This window comes from Ochotona curzoniae, unplaced genomic scaffold, assembly GCF_017591425.1.
Source record: "Ochotona curzoniae isolate NIBS_2020 unplaced genomic scaffold, NIBS_Ocur_1.0 contig_4502, whole genome shotgun sequence".
NCBI lineage: Eukaryota > Metazoa > Chordata > Mammalia > Lagomorpha > Ochotonidae > Ochotona > Ochotona curzoniae.
In genome coordinates, this window is record NW_024466308.1 from 642,357 (window position 1) to 658,489 (window position 16,133).

At 63.0% G+C, this 16,133-nt stretch overlaps 1 protein-coding gene across 13 annotated transcripts in view; it reads left to right on the plus strand.

Annotated features, from left to right (window-relative positions):
- The first annotated feature begins 50 nt into the window (after positions 1 to 50).
- DNM2 (dynamin 2) overlaps positions 51 to 16,133 on the plus strand; it is a 53,197-nt gene continuing 37,114 nt past the window's right edge. For 3 of the 13 annotated variants that reach the window (XM_040986307.1, XM_040986311.1, XM_040986308.1), the window contains exon 1: positions 51 to 366. In XM_040986307.1, the coding sequence (XP_040842241.1) occupies positions 206 to 366 (161 nt within the window). In that variant the 5' untranslated portion in view covers positions 51 to 205. The remainder of the gene's footprint in view (positions 367 to 16,133) is intronic. The other 10 variants (XM_040986320.1, XM_040986310.1, XM_040986314.1 and 7 more) reach the window with 7 other exon arrangements.

Genomic DNA, 16,133 nt, shown 5'->3' on the forward strand with positions numbered 1-16,133 from the left:
GGCGTGGGGGCCCGCCCCGCCCGCAGCCCCGGGAGGCCGGGGGCGGGAGGTCGCTCGGGGTCGGGTGTCGCCTGAGAAGCGGATGAGGCGGCGACCGTGAGGCCGGGCCGGGAACGGGGCGTCGCGCCGAGTCCCGGGGAGCGAGTCCGGGGAGCGAGTCGGGGAGCGCGGGCCGCCGCCGTCCCGCGGAGCGCCGGCCGCCGCCATGGGCAACCGCGGGATGGAGGAGCTGATCCCGCTGGTGAACAAGCTGCAGGACGCCTTCAGCTCCATCGGCCAGAGCTGCCACCTGGACCTGCCGCAGATCGCCGTGGTGGGCGGACAGAGCGCCGGCAAGAGCTCGGTGCTCGAGAACTTCGTGGGCCGGTGAGCCGAGGGCGGCCGGGAATGGCGGCGGCGCGGCGGCGCTTGCGTGCCCGGGAGGGCGGCGCGGAGGGTCGGGGTGGGGACGGCGCGGCGCGTGCATGGGTGCTGGACCCCCGGCGCTCAGCGCAGGGCCGGGCGCGGGCGCGGGGGTGAGGGTGAGGGTCCCTGTCGGGGTGCAGGTTGAGGGCGCCAGGGGTGAGGGTGAGGGTCCCTGTCGGGGTGCAGGTTGAGGGCGCCGGGGGTGAGGGTGAGGGTCCCTGTCGGGGTGCAGGTTGAGGGCGCCAGGGGTGAGGGTGAGGGTCCCTGTCGGGGTGCAGGTTGAGGGCGCCGGGGGTGAGGGTGAGGGTCCCTGTCGGGGTGCAGGTTGAGGGCGCCGGGGGTGAGGGTGAGGGTCCCTGTCGGGGTGCAGGTTGAGGGCGCCAGGGGTGAGGGTGAGGGTCCCTGTCGGGGTGCAGGTTGAGGGCGCCGGGGGTGAGGGTGAGGGTCCCTGTCGGGGTGAGGGTGAGGGTGCCGGGGGTGAGGCTGCCGGGGGTGAGGGTCCCGGTCGGGGTGCAGGGAGGTGAAGGCGAGGTAAGGGTGAGTGTCGGGGTGCAGGGAGCTCAGCGTGGGGAAGTCGCGTCCCTTCCGGTGCCAGCTCGCCTTGGTCGCCCATGTGTGCAGTCACTGGAGCAGTGGTCCCTGCTGACCCTCCTCCTGTCCGTGCTGACCCTTCCCCAACTGCAGCACGTGGCAGCCGAGCCGGCTCGTTGACTGTGACCCTAGGGTCACCCTGTGGTCAGGTCCTGGGTTGGGTGCCAGGGCCCTCTCGGTCCACTGCCTGTCTCCTAGCCTGAGCGTCCTTGTGCATCAGCCAGCAGGTGTCTGGCCCCACACCTCCGGAGACACGGTGGAGGAGTGGGGAGGTGGAGGTGAAAGCTTGCGTTCTCGGACTCTTGGGGTGCTACTTCTGGTCGCCCTGGCGTGTCCATGCGTGGGAGCGTGGTTCAGCTTGACCTGGGCAGCCGCTTGTGTGCTGGAGGGAGGGCGGGCTGTGCAGGTTGTCACCTGCTGGGTGTGTCGTGACTGAAGGCTGCCCCGTGCCTCCCTCCGCGTGCACGCACACACACACTTGCACCCTGCCTGGGCCTGAGCGGGCACTGCCGCGGCTCTGGGCTACCAACGGCTCCCACCCAGCCTGGCTTGTTGGCGTCACTGTCAAATGTCCCCTGCAGCAGGGCCCAGCCTGAGGGCCCGGGGTCTTGGCATCGCCCCCTTGGCCGTGAGGAGCGCTGGGAAACATCTCCCTCTTGTCCAAGGCCAGGCACACACACACACACAGACACAACACCGGTCAGTCTCCCCCTTGTCCAAGGCCAGGCACACACACACACACACACACACACACACACACACACGGTCTGTCTCCCCCTTGTCCAAGGCAGGCCAGGCACACACACACACACACACACACACACACACACACACGGTCTGTCTCCCCCTTGTCCAAGGCAGGCCAGGCACACACACACACACACACACACACACACACACACACACACACACACGGTCTGTCTCCCCCTTGTCCAAGGCAGGCCAGGCGCACGCGCGCGCGCGCACACACACACACACACACACACGGTCTGTCTCCCCCTGTCCTAGCTCTGGGCTGGGAATTTCCTCTTTGCGCGCCATTGTCCCTGGCCGGCTGCCCTGTGTCCACCGTAGCGAGAAGTTGCAGGCTGGACTCCGGTCTGTGTGGCGGGCTTGTCTTCCTGTCTGCCCCTGGCCCGCCGGTGGGTGCCCGCAGGCCTCCGGCTGCTTCCTGGGCCTTGGGCCCCTGTGCTTGTGGGCAGTAGGACTCGTGTTCCTGCCAGCAAGATGCTGGGGTGAAGCCCTTGCCACCGGCTGTTGCACAGGGCACAGCATGGCGCTGGAGTGTGGGAAATTGCTCGGGACATTTAAGCCTGTTGGCTGCTGCTGCGGGCCCATTGTGAGGAGTGGCAGGTCGAGGCTGGGCCGTGGAGCACACTCGCTCTGCGCTGCTCACCGAGCACCATCCCCTTCCTCCCCCGGCTGCTCCCGCAGCCCCTGGGCCTCGCGTTCCTGCCCTCCCCGGCCCACAGTTGCCAGCTCCAGGCTGTGCCTGTGGGTCCCTTGCAGGCGCCCAGGGCCCTGCAGCCCCAGCTGGGTCTCTGAGCTTGTCCGTAAAAGCCAGTGGGGAGGAGAGCTGCGGGTAGGCTGTGCCGCGTGTGTGATACATGTGACAGGAGTGTGTGCCAGGCCTGTGTCCCCTCACTGCCCTAGTGGCCGCCCAGGCCCGTTCATTTCACCCTCCACTCGGAGACCTGGGTGCACCTGCCCTGCCCTCCCTCAGGACAAGGGGGCGTGGCGCTCTCCCTCTGCCCTTCCCTACATATTTCGCCTCTGGGACAGGGGAATTTCCCCTCTTAGCCAGAGCTGGGCGGGTCCAGGCCTTTGGCTTGGCTGGCTCAGGCCACTGGGACTCCCCGTGTGCCTCAGTTTGCCAGGATCACAGATGGGGCTGTGCCCCCGGCCCTGCTGGCTGCGCTTGGTCAGCCCACATCCCTCGCTCATCACCTGCTTGCCCTTTAAAACGGGCACCCTGCGTGTCTTTTTTGTTTGATTTCTTTTCATTTTATTTGAAAGAGAGCGAGGGTCTGGCCAGACAGTCTAGTGACTAGATCTTCACCTTTCAACCACTGGGATCCCCTGTGGGCACTGGTTCTAATCCCAGCTGCCCCACTTCCCACCCAGCTCCCTGCCTGTGGCCTGGGAAAGCAGTGGAGGACGGCCCACAGCCTTGGGACCCTGCACCTGCGTGGGAGACCCGGGGGAGACTCCTGGCTCCTGGCTTCAGATTGGCTCAGCTCCAGCCATCGTGGCCACTTGGGGAGTGACCCAGCAGACGGATGATCTTTCTACCTGTCTTGTCTGTGTAAATCTGCCGTTCTAATAAAGGTAAATAAATCTTAAAAAAGAAAAAGAGAGAAAGATCTTCCATTGGCTGGCTCATTTCCCCCCAGTGCCCACGGCAGGCTGCAGTGGGACCGACCAGAAGCCAGGGTCCAGCCCCTCCTCCCACATCTCTCACGGGCTGGGCTGGGACCAGGGTGCCCGAGTGCTCAGTCCCTTGGTCCCACACCCCACGGGAGCTTGTAGGAGCAGAGAGCGAGAGTTCAAAGGTCAGGGGTAGGGACAGAGGCAGTCCCTGGGGGGATTAGCTGATAGGCCTTGGAGGTGTGCTGGGGGACGGACCGCTGCAACCCTGGCCCACTCCTGTTGCCCACAGCTGCCCTTGGGCTGGCCCAGGGCTCTCCCTTTTGTTGTTCACCTTTGCCTGGGCTTTCTGCTGTTTTTCCCGTTCACGGAGCGTCCGGCACCGCCACTGTCTCCCGCCTGTGCTTGTCTTGGGTGACGAGTTCCACCTCTGGGGACATGCGTGTCGCGTGGGCCAGGGCTGGGGCTCAGGAATGTGTCACCTGCCACTTGGGTCTCCCGCTTTTTATTTGTAAGGACTTATGTTTCTGAAAGGCAGAGTTACGGGTTAGGTTCCATAGTGTAATGGTGAGCACTCTGGACTCTGAAAGGCAGAGTTACAGAGAGAGAAAGAGAGAGAGTTCTTCTGTGTGTTGGTTTGCTCCCCAAGTGGTCACAGTGGGCACAGTGCCCAGAGCTGGGCTACTCCAAAGCCAGGAGCCTGAAGCTTCATCTGGGTCTCCCACGTGGGCAGCAGGGGCCTTAACTCTCAGAGCGTCCCCTGCTGCTCTCCCTGGTCACGTTAGTGGGGAGCTGGATCAGAGGTGGGGCAGCCATGGCTCGCACCTGTGGCCATAGGCGATGCGGGCATCACGGGAGGCAGGCTAACACACTGAGCCACCGTGTAGGCCCCTGGTCCGTCCCTGTGCAGATCTGGGGCACCGAGAAGTACTTCAACAGTGACCTGCCTTCTCCATTGCCCTTTGTTTTGGGGGACAGCACCAAAGTGCAGCAGGCCAGTGTCACACAGGTCCCTGGGGGGATGAGGGGCGGGCGGTGCAGGCCAGGAGTCCCGGCCCCAGGGTGGGACCACTGCCCACCTCATATGGAAAGTGGGGTCGGGATGGCACCCTCTGTGCCGTGGTCACCGTAACCCAGGCCTCATGCTGTCTGTTCATTTCATTTTCCTCCAAAAAAACAGGAAGTTGTGCTTTGTCCAGCAAGTGCCTTGGGTGTGGGTGTTGTGCCAGGACCCCGGGGGGCCAGCCAGGGCACGGGCACACCACTGCCCGCTTCCCGTCCCTGACAGGCCCCGCAGCCGTTCTGGCCATTGCTGCGGCAGCGAGCAAACGTGGCCGTGAGAGTGAGTGCTTTCTACCTGTGTGGCCCCACGTGGCCAGGGATGGGGGCAGGAGCTCGGGGGTCCTGGGAGAGCGCCCCAAGCAGCGAGCCGCCCTTAGCACCCATCCCACTCGGCTACGGCAGCTGCAGGATGTGTTCTCTGGAAGGCAGAGCAACAGAGCGAGCGAGCCAGGTGTTCTGTTTCCTGGTTCACTCCTTAATAGCCACGGAGCCAGGAGCTTAGGACTCCGCCTGGTCTCCTAGGTGGGTGCCAGGTCCCCAAGGACTTGAGCCTGTCTCCCAAGTGCTAGGCGGAAGTGCAACAGCTAGGGACGGAGCCAGCTCGGTGGTTCGGGGTGTGGCGGCTTGACCCACTGTGTCACAGTGCCACGGTCGCCACCTGCCCGAGTGTCGCTCGGGGAGCTGCTTGTGCAGGGATCAGCTCTCCCTGGGCACAGTCCCTCCTGGTGACCGTGGCGACGGCTGCATTCGGTGCAGGATAGACACTGGCTGGGTGAGGCGGTGTCCACATCCCCTTTTTTTTTTTTTTGAAAGATTCATTTATTTTTATTGGAAAGTAAGATATACAGACAGGAAGGTCTTCTGTCCAGTGATTCACTCCTCAAGCAGCTGAGCCAAGCTGATCCAAAATCATGAACTAGGAGCCTCCTCCGGGTCTCCCACGCGGGTGCAGGTCCCAAGGCTTTGGGCCGTCCTCCACTGCTTTCCCAGGCCTCAGGCAGGGAGCTGGGTGGGAAGTGGAGCAGCCGGGATTGGAACTGGCGCCCATATGGGATCCGGGTGTGTGCCGGGCCCCCACTTCCCATTTCAAAGAGACATCCTGAGTCCCGGCTCCTCTGCTTGCCGCCCAGCCCTCTGCCCGGGCACACACTGGGCTGCAGCAGGGGTGGCTCAAGGGTCAGGCCCTCTGCCACCTGCCTGTGAGCGGGACCCCAGGCCCCAGCGTCAGCCCGCCTGGCCCGGCCCTGCTGTGGGAAGCACCTGGGGGGAAGATGCCAGCATTTGGAAGACTTCTGTCTCTTGCCTCTCTGATTTGGAAAAAAAAAAGTGTATATATAAAGTTGGGAGGGAAAGAAAAAAAAATAGCGTTAGCGTTTGCGGGGACCCAGGCGGAAGGGGCCGGCCGTGGCAGGATCCACCCTACCGCCCCCTGCCCGCCTCCCTTCCTGCACCCCGCGGCAGTCCTGGCTCCCAGCCACATCTGCCAAGCTCCTGCCCCATTTGAATGAAAAGACTGAAATTATATGCTCTCCCACTGTTGAGGAAAAAAAAAACGGGGGGGTTGAACATCAGCTAAACCTTAATTTACTGGGGGGACGCCAAGTGCATGCTGTAATTAGGCTCTTATTGTGTGAGAGCTCTGGCAATTCCGAGGCCGTAATGAGATCTTCAGAGGGCATTAGCCGCGAGCTGAGTAACAGGAGGCGGTGCAGAGCCCCTGTCTCCCAGGCACAGGACTGCTGCTTCTGGGGCGGGGGGCACGTCCCTTTCACTTCCAAGGCGCCCGCATATTTCCCCTCTTGGAGTCAGTCACCTTGAACTTGAAGCAAGCAGGAAAACCCAGGTGGGAGAGCTGGGACCAGCGGAGTTGCACGCAGGTGGGGGACCCTTGAGGAGAGATGGGCCTGCCGGGCGTCGTGGGCGTTTGTGCCTGATGGGGGCAAGGGCGTGATGTCCCGCCGTGGCATCTGTGCCCTGTGCTGGGGCCCCAGAGGCTCCCGCACCCCAACTCCTGCAGCTGGGAAAGTCGGTCTAACCCCGAGCCGGACAAGGGGGAGAGCGGCTGAATCAGGCCGGGACAGTCGGTCCGGGGGTCCCCGGGGAGAGAGGGGCACGTGAGGGCAGGGAAGTGCCTGCAGATGCCGACTCTGTAAAAGGCGATTGCGTAAGGAGCTGGCACGGACCGTGGTCTCGTGGAAAGGGGAACCCGGTGGAGGCGAGCCAGAACCCACGCCCGGCCCCCGGCTCCTCACGGCCACGCCGCCTCCCTCTGCGGAGCTCATCCTGCTGACCACATCGCTGGGGGCGTCCTGTCCTCTTTACAATCCCCCCCTTTTTACTTAGTTTTTAAATGTGGGGTGCAGATGTGCGCCTGCAGCCTCGGGCCATGCCTGCAGATGCCCACAGCAGCGGGGCTGGCCAGTTGAATCCAGGACCAGGAACTCAATCATGTCCCAAAGGTGGCAGCTGGCTGAGTCTCTGAGCCAGCCACCATGTCGTCTCCCGGGCTGTGCGTTGGCAGGAAGCTGGGAGTCAGTGGGACTTGAACCGAGAACCCTGAGGCAGGCGGATGCCCCAGGATGGGATCGGCCCAGGCAGCTGGCCTTTGCAGCCACTCCGTGTGCCCTTAGGGTCTGTGACAGCAGTGCCAGGAGCGACCTGGGCGTGCAGGGAGGGGCGGGGTTTAGCAGGGCACATCACAGCTGTGGCTGTCCCCATGAGCACCCTGCATGTGCTGTGACCCACGTGGGACCTTGGCATGGCTGCCTCCCACACGCAGTAGGGAAGCTGGGCTTTCCACGGTGCCCGTGAGCTTGGTCCTGCTGGTCCGCAGAGGCCCTTGCGGCCTCCCACCCCGTCACCCACTGCTTAGACGGTTTCCTCCACCCCGAGGTGTCGCTTCCCTGACTTCCCGGCCCGCTGCGGGCCACCTAGGACACTGCGGCAGAGTTGGTGCTCAGCCCTAGGGGTGCAAAGCCCTGGCGAGGATGGAGGGGGCATGAGGCATCCCCCGCTGGGCTAACAGTGAGGGGCGGAGCCCTAGGGTAGGCGCCGGGCCTAGGGCGAGCCCCAGGCGGTTGGCATTCCTGGGCTCCAGTAGGTGAGGTCACCAGCACCGACAGACTCTGGTAACTCTTTCCTGGTCACGGACAACCAGCCTGGGATCTCCCTGAACTTGCCGTGACCTTGGACCCAAAGGCTGTGGCCCAGCAAGAAGGCAGCAGAGCTGTGTCCAGGGCCTCAGGACACGCCCACGCCCACGCCCAGACGGAGGAGGCACCCCAGACTCTGCCCCGTGACACATTTTCCCAGTGATAAGAGTCGTCAAGGGGTGCCAGGCGGGCGGGCGAGCCAAGCAGGCCCGAACAGTCCCAGCTAGGGCGACACCGTGCTGGGTGACACTCCCTGGCACGGCGGCGCCCGTGGTGGCCTGTCTTGCACACAGCCCCGTCTGTCTTCCTCGCTGACAGGCGGGTTCCTTGCAGACGCCCACTGCCCCTTCGCCCTGGCGGCCCCCAGCTGCTCCTGCGGCTCCAAGGGCCCAATCTCAAAGGGGTTTTGTTTGTTTTTTGGCTTAAAATTTATTTCTGTTAGAAAGGCAGGTTTACAGAGAGAAGGGAACAGAAAGATCTTACATCCACTGGTTTACTCCCCAAGTGGCTGCAGCAGCCGGAGCTGAGCCAGGAGCTCTTCTAGGTCTCCCACGCGGGCGCAGGGTCCCCAGGCTTTGGGCCGTCCTCCACTGCTTTCCCAGGCCACAGGCAGGGAGCTGGGTGGGAAGCGGGTCTGCCAGGATTGAAGTGGCGTCCATATGGGGTGCTGGCGTCACTGACAGCCATTTAATTCAGTGCCCCGCAACGCCAGCCCGGTGCAGGGAATAAATTCTTGATTCACGGCAAATAACTTGCCCATGTGTCAGTGTAGAGAAGTCATAGGCATGGTTCGGGGGGCTCTTGTCTGACCTGCACGCAGCCCCCACGCACTGCACGTTTCTCACCTAAGAAGCAGGGCCGCTGTACCCCCAGACCAAGCCACGCTGTCACGTCTCCCTCATTACCCGTCCCCGCTGCTGGACGCCCCCGGCAGTCAGCTCCCTGGCGGGCTGGCCTCTGCCTGTTGCTCGTGACCTTGGGGTGACGCGGTGCTGTGTATCTGCGCCTGGCCTCCTCTGCGGTGCACCCCGTGGACGGGGCCTGCCTTCCTCGTCCTGCCGAGGGCTGCCTGTGAGTTCCCAGGCCTCAGCCCTCCGTCCGTCCTACCTTCTTAGCTTGTGTTGGGGAAGGAGAGTGCGGTGGCTGGGCTCCTTCAGGTGAAGGCCCTGGCCGTCGCCCCCTAGTGAAGCGCCCGGCTCCAGCCCGGCCCTGGCCAGAGCCATCACTTGCAGAGCATAGAGTCTCTGTGTTTTTTTTTTTAAACGTAGAGAAAGTGCCGGATGTTGAGTGCGGGTGTTTGCGTGGGTGCTCTGTCCACGTGAGATCACCCACAGACGCGGCTAGCCTGATGCCCGGCCAGTGGCAGCAGCAGGAGCCGGTGTGGGTCGGGGAGCCTGCTCGCTGGGGCCTTCCCTCTCCCAGGCTGTCGTTCACCCTCCGTGCAGTCACTGTCCTGGCTGTGCCGTCAACTCTGGAGTGGAAGATTTTTGTCACACCACAGTGGGGACACAGCACACGCCTGTCCTGGTTCCGCCCAGGCGCCTGCCTGTGCCAGCACCTCCTGTTGTCAGTGTCTGCCCCGCCCCAGAAACACAGGCCGTGGGATAAGCTGGACCACGCAGCCTTGTGTGTTGGGCAGGTGTCTCAGCAGTGTCTCCCGGTCTGCTGGCCGGCTTGCCTGCGTATCCTATTTGTGAAAAATTTCTTTAAAGACTTGTCAGCAAGATCCACTGTGGTGGCCTAGCGGCTAAAGTCCTCCCCTTGTACCGGCCAGCATCCCATGTGGGTACCTGTTTGTGTCCTGGCTGCCCGCTTCCCATCCAGCTCCCTGCCTGTGGCCCGGGCAAGCAGTGGAGGACGGCCCAAAGCCTGGGGACCGTGCACCCGTGTGGGAGACCCGGAAGAGGCTCCTGGCTCCTGACTTTGGATCAGTGCAGCTCTGGCCGATGGGGCCTCTTGGGGAGTGAACCAGTGGATAGAAGATCTTCCTCTCTGTCTCTCCTCCTCTCTGTACATCTACCCTTCCAATAAAAAAAAATAAATCTTAAAAAAAAGAGAGAGAGAAAGAAAAGGTGGAGAGGTGCAGAGCGCTCTCAGCTGCCCAGAGCCAGAGCCGGGCCGCGGTGGGAGTCAGCGGTCTGGAAGTCCGTCTCGTCGCCCATGTGGGTGCCAGGGACCCAGTTCCTGGAGCCTGCACCTGCTTTCTGCAGCGTGTACTGTGGTGGGAAGATGCACTTGGGAGTCGGGCCTGGGAATGAAACCCCGGACGCTGAGCGCCCCAGCTGGCGTCCTAGCTAACCGCGGGCCAGTGGCACGCCCCTTGATTTCCCTGTTCTCCCAGGCCAGAAATGGGTTGAGCCCGGCTGCGCGGTGTCGCCTCTGAGCGGCCTGTTCCCCTTGCGTGCCCTGTGGGGTTGTCCCTGCGCCAGGCGCTCTGCAGTGACTGTGGAAAAGGGGCGGGGGGGGGCTTACTTGCTGGCGTCAATCTTTGGTCAATCACATCACTGCCTCACGTATGCATTTTACATTCTGTGGTTGAAGATTCCAGAGCGTCTATCTGTGGGGTCAGTCCATGGTTGGTTGGTCTGTGGTGTTGGTGCCATTTACTTCCTTGAAAGCCACAGTGAGGACAGCAAGGGGGGGCGGATTTTCTACCTGCTGGCCCCCCCCACATGCCGGGAACAGCCGAGGGGAAGAAATGCCGTCGGGAGACCCCACAGTGCCACGCGGCACCGCCAGGATTTGAACCCAGGGATGGGGGCGTGTCAAGCAGCTGCACCCTCTGTGCCAGCGCCCGCAGTGGCCCACGTTGTTGGCACTAAGGGTGGTTTTTATTTCTTCAGACAAATGCAGCCCTGTCCCCTGCCCCTGGGCCTTTGCACCTGCCTTCCCCCTCCAAACTGGGACGTGCCTCCTCCCCACAACCGCCCTGTGCACCCTGTGCCACCCCCCCCCCGGCCACCCTGCTGCAGCTGCCCTGCCCTGCCACTCTGCCCTGGCTCTGGGTGGTGCTGGTTCCTGCCCATCACTCCTTGTCCCGTGTCCTCCCTCGGCCAGCAGGGCCCACCTCCCATGAGGGGCCTCGCTCCCGGGCACGCCCCGGGTCACCCAGAGGGCCTGGCATGAGGCAGCTGGTGACCAGGCCGTGTCACAGTCGCTGGGCAGGACTGCCTGCACGCACGCCCGTGGGCACGCCCTCTCCTGGCCAGGCTGGGACCCAGGCCGCCCAGCCAGCCCCAGGGCTCACTGCGGCCAGCGGGAGGGGCCCACGCAGAGCGGGAAAGGCGGTGGGGTTCCGCCCGGTGCGGTGTGGAAGCACCTGTGGCTCTGTCGCAGCTGAGTAAATCAGCGTTCATTTTCGGGGGAATCTGGCGCTAGATAAGGTCAGGGTCGCGGAGGAGCCAAGGCGGCGGGAGGAGGGGACGGAGCGGGGGAGGGTTGGCACCGTGGCCGTCTTCAGGCCGGACCTGCTTCCTCAATCTGCGGTTAGGGCCTGCCTGCCTCTGTGTATTATTAATATTCTTTTTTTTTTTTTTTTTAGATTTATTTCTTGTTATTACAAAATCAGATATGCAGAGAAGAGGAGAGACAGAGGAAGATCTTCTGTCCGATGATTAACTCCCCAACCAGCCCCAATGGCTGGACTGAGCCAGGCCAAAGCCAGGAGCCTCTTCCGGGTCTCCCACGTGGGTGCAGGGTCTCAAGGCTGTGGCCCGTCCTCCACTGCTTTCCCAGGCCACAGGCAGGGAGCTGGGTGGGAAGTGGAGCAGCTGGGACTTGAACTGGCGCCTGGAGGTGGAGGATTAGCCGGCTGAGCCAGCTCTGCCTTTTTTCACTGATGAGCACCATTGTACGGATTTCCAAGACAGAAACCAAGGACCCTTGTCCTCCAGCCACTGGGCTGTCCACTCTGGGGCACAAAGCAGCCGGAACTGGCTCTCTGGTCACCTTCCTAGGGGCGTCCGGAAGTGCCGTGTGGCATGCCGTACGGGCAGGAGGTAGCAGTAGGCGGGGTTGTGTGGCGTTGGCCGGGGCCCTCTAATCTTCCCCTGCCTCAGTTTCCCCATTTGCAAAGCAGGATTGGCCAAGACCCAGGTGCCTGGAGCTGGGTGCAGCTCCCCCGTGTATCACAGAGTCTCCAAGTGCCCTGCTGGGTGGGGGGCTGAGGGGGTCGCCGCCCCTCTGGGTGACATCCTGGCACAGGGACCAGCTTTTGATGCTGGAGGAGCGGCCAGCCTGGCCCGCAGGCATCGCCAGCCAGTGTCTCCAGCCCCTGCGGCCAGGGCATCGCTGCCCCAGGGAGCCAGGGGGTCTTTGGAGATGGCCTGCATCACGGTGGCAGACACGCGCCCCGAGGGCCGGGCGGCCTGCCTATCCCGTGTGGCGCCCATCGTGCAGGGCACACACTCTGTTCTGAGTGGGCCTCAAGTTCGCCATGTCTTTTCCGGTGCTCTGCCTGACCGTTCAGTTAGGCCCTCAGGGGGTGCTCTGTGTGCATGTGGCCCCTCCATGCCGGGGCGCAGGGGCTGCAGGGGCGCAGCGGCCACACCCCACCGTGGGTTTCCGAGCAGGACAGCTGGGCCAGCCCAGCTGCTGTGAAACCCAAGAACCAGTGTGTCCTGGCCCTGGGGTGCCAGCTGCCCACTGCCAGGGCTGGCACCAAGGGGACCGCCATGAGGACAGAGTAGAGCCTGGTCCTCACGTTGGAGCCGTGTCCGCATCACCCTGAACACACTGCTTGTTTGGTGCCTGCTCTGGGACTTGCTCTCAGGTACATCTGAGAAGTTGCAGGGCAAACGTTGGCCTGCTATAAAGGCATAAACTGTTTTTTATATATGTATAAACCCCCCATCCAGTTGGAGGCTATAAAACAGGTGGTTTCCTACCCCTCCTCGCCAACGTCCCATGCGGGCAGGAAGCGGGGACATGCAGTGAAGAACCCTGGGTGGGGCGTGCATGCTCTGTGCTTTCAGCCCCGCAGGGTGGGTGGCTCCCATGGCCCAGGTCGATCCGGCTGCTCCCCTGCCAGTGGACAGAGTGGGTCACCCAAGGTTTGCCCTTGGAAAGCGGCAGTGCAGTGAGGCGGCCGCGCGTGCAAAGCGACCCGGGTGCTCAGCGTCTGGCTGTGAGCGTTTCTCACCCATCCCCCCTGGCGTCCGCTCCGCTATGGTATGTCTGGCATCTGGGTCCCCACGGGAAGCAGGGCAGCTAACCACCCAGCTTTCCCTTGGGGGACCCTCCTGGAGGAGACGGTGGCTGTGTGGAGTCTGTGCTGCGAGCCTCTGAGCAGTGGAGGAAGTGGTCAGTCCAGGCAGATGGCTGGTGTGGGTTCCCTGCTTGCCCTTGGGCCACCTGCATAGCTGGCAGCTGGAGGCAGGCTGCAGGGGCCAAGAGCAGACAGGTGCTAGGCTGATGCTCAGAGCCGGGAGCCCCGCAGAAAGGTCAGTCCGCGTGCGGCTGAGTTTCATTATGACTGCATGCAGGGGTGATGCTGGGCAGTCGGCACACCGCGCGCGTGGTTCTGGCAGCTGCACCCCACACCAGCTCGGCGTGCGCGGAAAGCTGCACGCGCCTGCGCAGCACCTGGACTGCACCAGGGCGCGTCTGGCCCGTCCCACAGCTGCTTGCTTTCACCCCCTCCCTGGCCTGTCCCCGGGAAGCAGGTGAACAGTCACACCCACGTGCCAGGGTGGGGGAGGCACCGGATTCCTGGGTGGGGAGAGGCGCTGGGAAGGCCTAGCAGGCGCCAGTCCTCGGCTTTCCCAGCCTCGCTCCTCTCCTCTGTGCAATGACTCCCTGGCTCCTGCCCTCCGTCAGCCTCGGTTCCCTCGTTGGGAGGGGGCCGGGCACAGGACATACGCCGCCCTGCCCAGTCCATGTCATGGCAACACTGTGCGAGCTGGTCAGGAAACTGGAAAATAGAAGTTTGAAAATTTACACTACGGGCCAGGTGTGGTGTGGTAGGTCCTCACCCTGCAGGTGCTGGGTCGCATGTTTGTGTCCCGGCTGCTCCACTTCCCACCCAGCTCCCTGCCTGTATCCTGGGAAAGCAGTGGAGGACGGCCCAAAGCCTTGGGACCCTGCACCCGTGTGGGAGACCCAGGAGAGGCTCCTGGCTCCTGGCTTCAGATTGGCTCAGTTCTGAATGTTGCGGCCCCTTGGGGAGTGAACCAGTGCACAGAGAGCTTTCTGTCTCTCCTTTTCTCTGTAAACCTGCCTTTCCAATAAGCATACATACATAAGTATTTTTTTAAAATTTGTGCTGAGCAGCTTTTAATTTTTAAGTATGTAAATATAGTTTCATTTGATTTGCAAGGCAGAAAAGCAGAAAGACAGACTGGCTCCCTCCGCACGGGCCCAGTCAGAGCCATGCACGCGCCTCGGGGCCTGCTGCCTCCGGAGATCCTGAGAGCAGAGACCTGCCCGCAAGTGGAGTGGCTGGACTTGGACCAGCTGCCCCGACACTGGCCGTCCCAGCACTGCGCCCGGGGCCTGCCCAGTCAGAGCAGCGAGACAGACAGCAGAGATCTCCCTGCCCAGTGCAGCTGGGGCCCGGCAAGGCTGGAGCCCGGAGCCTGACACTGTCTGGGTCTTTGCCAGGGGAGCCAGGAGCCCAAGCACTGATGCCCAGGGTTGGCGTCGGCCCGAGCTGGGCTGCGGAGGGGCTGCGGCCAGAATCCACTCTGACGTGGCGTCCAGGTGTTCTAGCAGTGCGGATTCTTCTTTTCCTTTTTTTTTTTTTTCCTAAGATTTCTTTATTTTTATTAGAAAGGCAGATTTACAGAGAGGAAGACAGACAGAAAGATCTTCCATCCGCTGGTTCACTCTGCAAGTGGCCACAATGGCCAGAGCTGAGCCAATCTGAAGCCAGGAGCCAGGAGCTTCCTCCTCCGGGTCTCCCACGCGGGTGCAGGGTCCCCAGGCTGTGGGCCGTCCTCCACTGCTTTCCCGGGCCACAGGCAGGGAGCTGGGTGGGAAGTGGGGCACCCCTATGGGATCCTGCCGCCTGGAAGGCGAGGATCTAGCCACTGAGCCAGGTCCTCCTGGTTGCTTTTAACCACTGAGTTAGACGTTCACCCTGCAAAGCCAGAGGGGAGCAGGAACTGCGTGGCCAAGAATGCTTCGGCTGTGCCTGGGGAGGTGGTGGCTGGGTGCGGAGTTGCCAACAGCAGGGAAAAGTTGCCCAGCCATGTAAGCAGCCCGTGCACGGGCCCTGGGGCAGGACCACGTGGGTTTTGTTGGGGAAACAAGGAGGAAACCAGTGTGGCCAAAGGCAGAGCTGGGGCCTTGGGAGGTGACCACAGGGAGGCAGGGACACCTGGCTAGACGTGCTGAGTCGGCAGTGGGCGGGCACCCAGGACCCGGGGTAGTGTGCGAAGCCACCAGCGAGGATGGGAAAGAAGCTGGCTGTGGTGGGCCCTGGGGCGGTGTACTGGATGCTGGGTCCCAGGAGGCCAAGCCTGCAGCCTCGTTTCGGCCTCTTTAGCACCTTGCACACTCTGCTTTCCCCCTCTGCACCTTCCTAGAAGCTCTCAGCCTTGCCCAGCGCCTCTGGGAAAGGGGGTTTATCAGCCTCTGTATCGCCCCATGTGGGGTTGCCAGGGTATATTTGTTTAATGTGAGGGCAGAGCCGGCCTGGCAGGCAGCCAGTGCTCCCTGAAGGGCTCGGATAAGGGAGGGGGCCAGGCCTGGCCAGGGCCGGGTGGGGGAAAGCTGCTGTGTGGGTCTCCCGCCCTGTGTGGTGTTGGAGGCCTGGCCTGGCACCTACTGTGTGGGTCTCCCTGCGCTGCGTGGTGTTGGAGGCCTGGTCTGGCACCTGTTGTGTGGGTCTCTCTGTGTGGTGTTGGAGGCCTGGCACCTGCTGTGTGGGTCTCCCGCCCTGTGTGGTGTTGGAGGCCTGGCACCTGCTGTGTGAGTCTCCCGCCCTGTGTGGTGTTGGAGGCCTGGCACCTGCTGTGTGGGTCTCCTGCCCTGTGTGGTGTTGGAGGCCTGGCACCTGCTGTGTGGCTCTCCCTGCATGTGTGTTGGAGGCGTGGCCGGGTGTTGTGTTGGGTTTCTCTGAGCAGTTCTCAGGATCTGTAAGAACGCCCCGCCCCAGGAGTATGGTGTTGAGGCAGAGATCTCGACCTGGGTTCCGGTTGCGGTGCCTGCCACCTGAACTCCCTGGGGAAGGCCTGGGGTTAGGGTCCCACACGCTCCCTTCTGCCAACCCCAGCTCCCTGCCTCCTGGTGGGAGTTACCGAGAGGGAGTGTGGGCGAGGCCGGAAGTTAAAGGCCTTCTGTGCTTTGTTCAGAAGACAGTAAACAAACAGGCTAGCCCTCTGATGTGCCAGCTACTCCCTTCATCACCTCGCAATTCAGACACCTCAGCTCCAAAGGGGTGGGGCCCCTCGGGCATGACAGGCTGCAGGCTGACCCTGGGCGCCCTCCCATCTCCCAGGTGGCAGGGGCCTCCTGCCGCAGGAGACAGCCCCTGACTGGTGCAAGGGCCCTGACGAGGCCTGACGAGGTCCAGCGGCCAGAAGTGCCGGCTGAGTGTGGCGGGGCCGGGGCTCC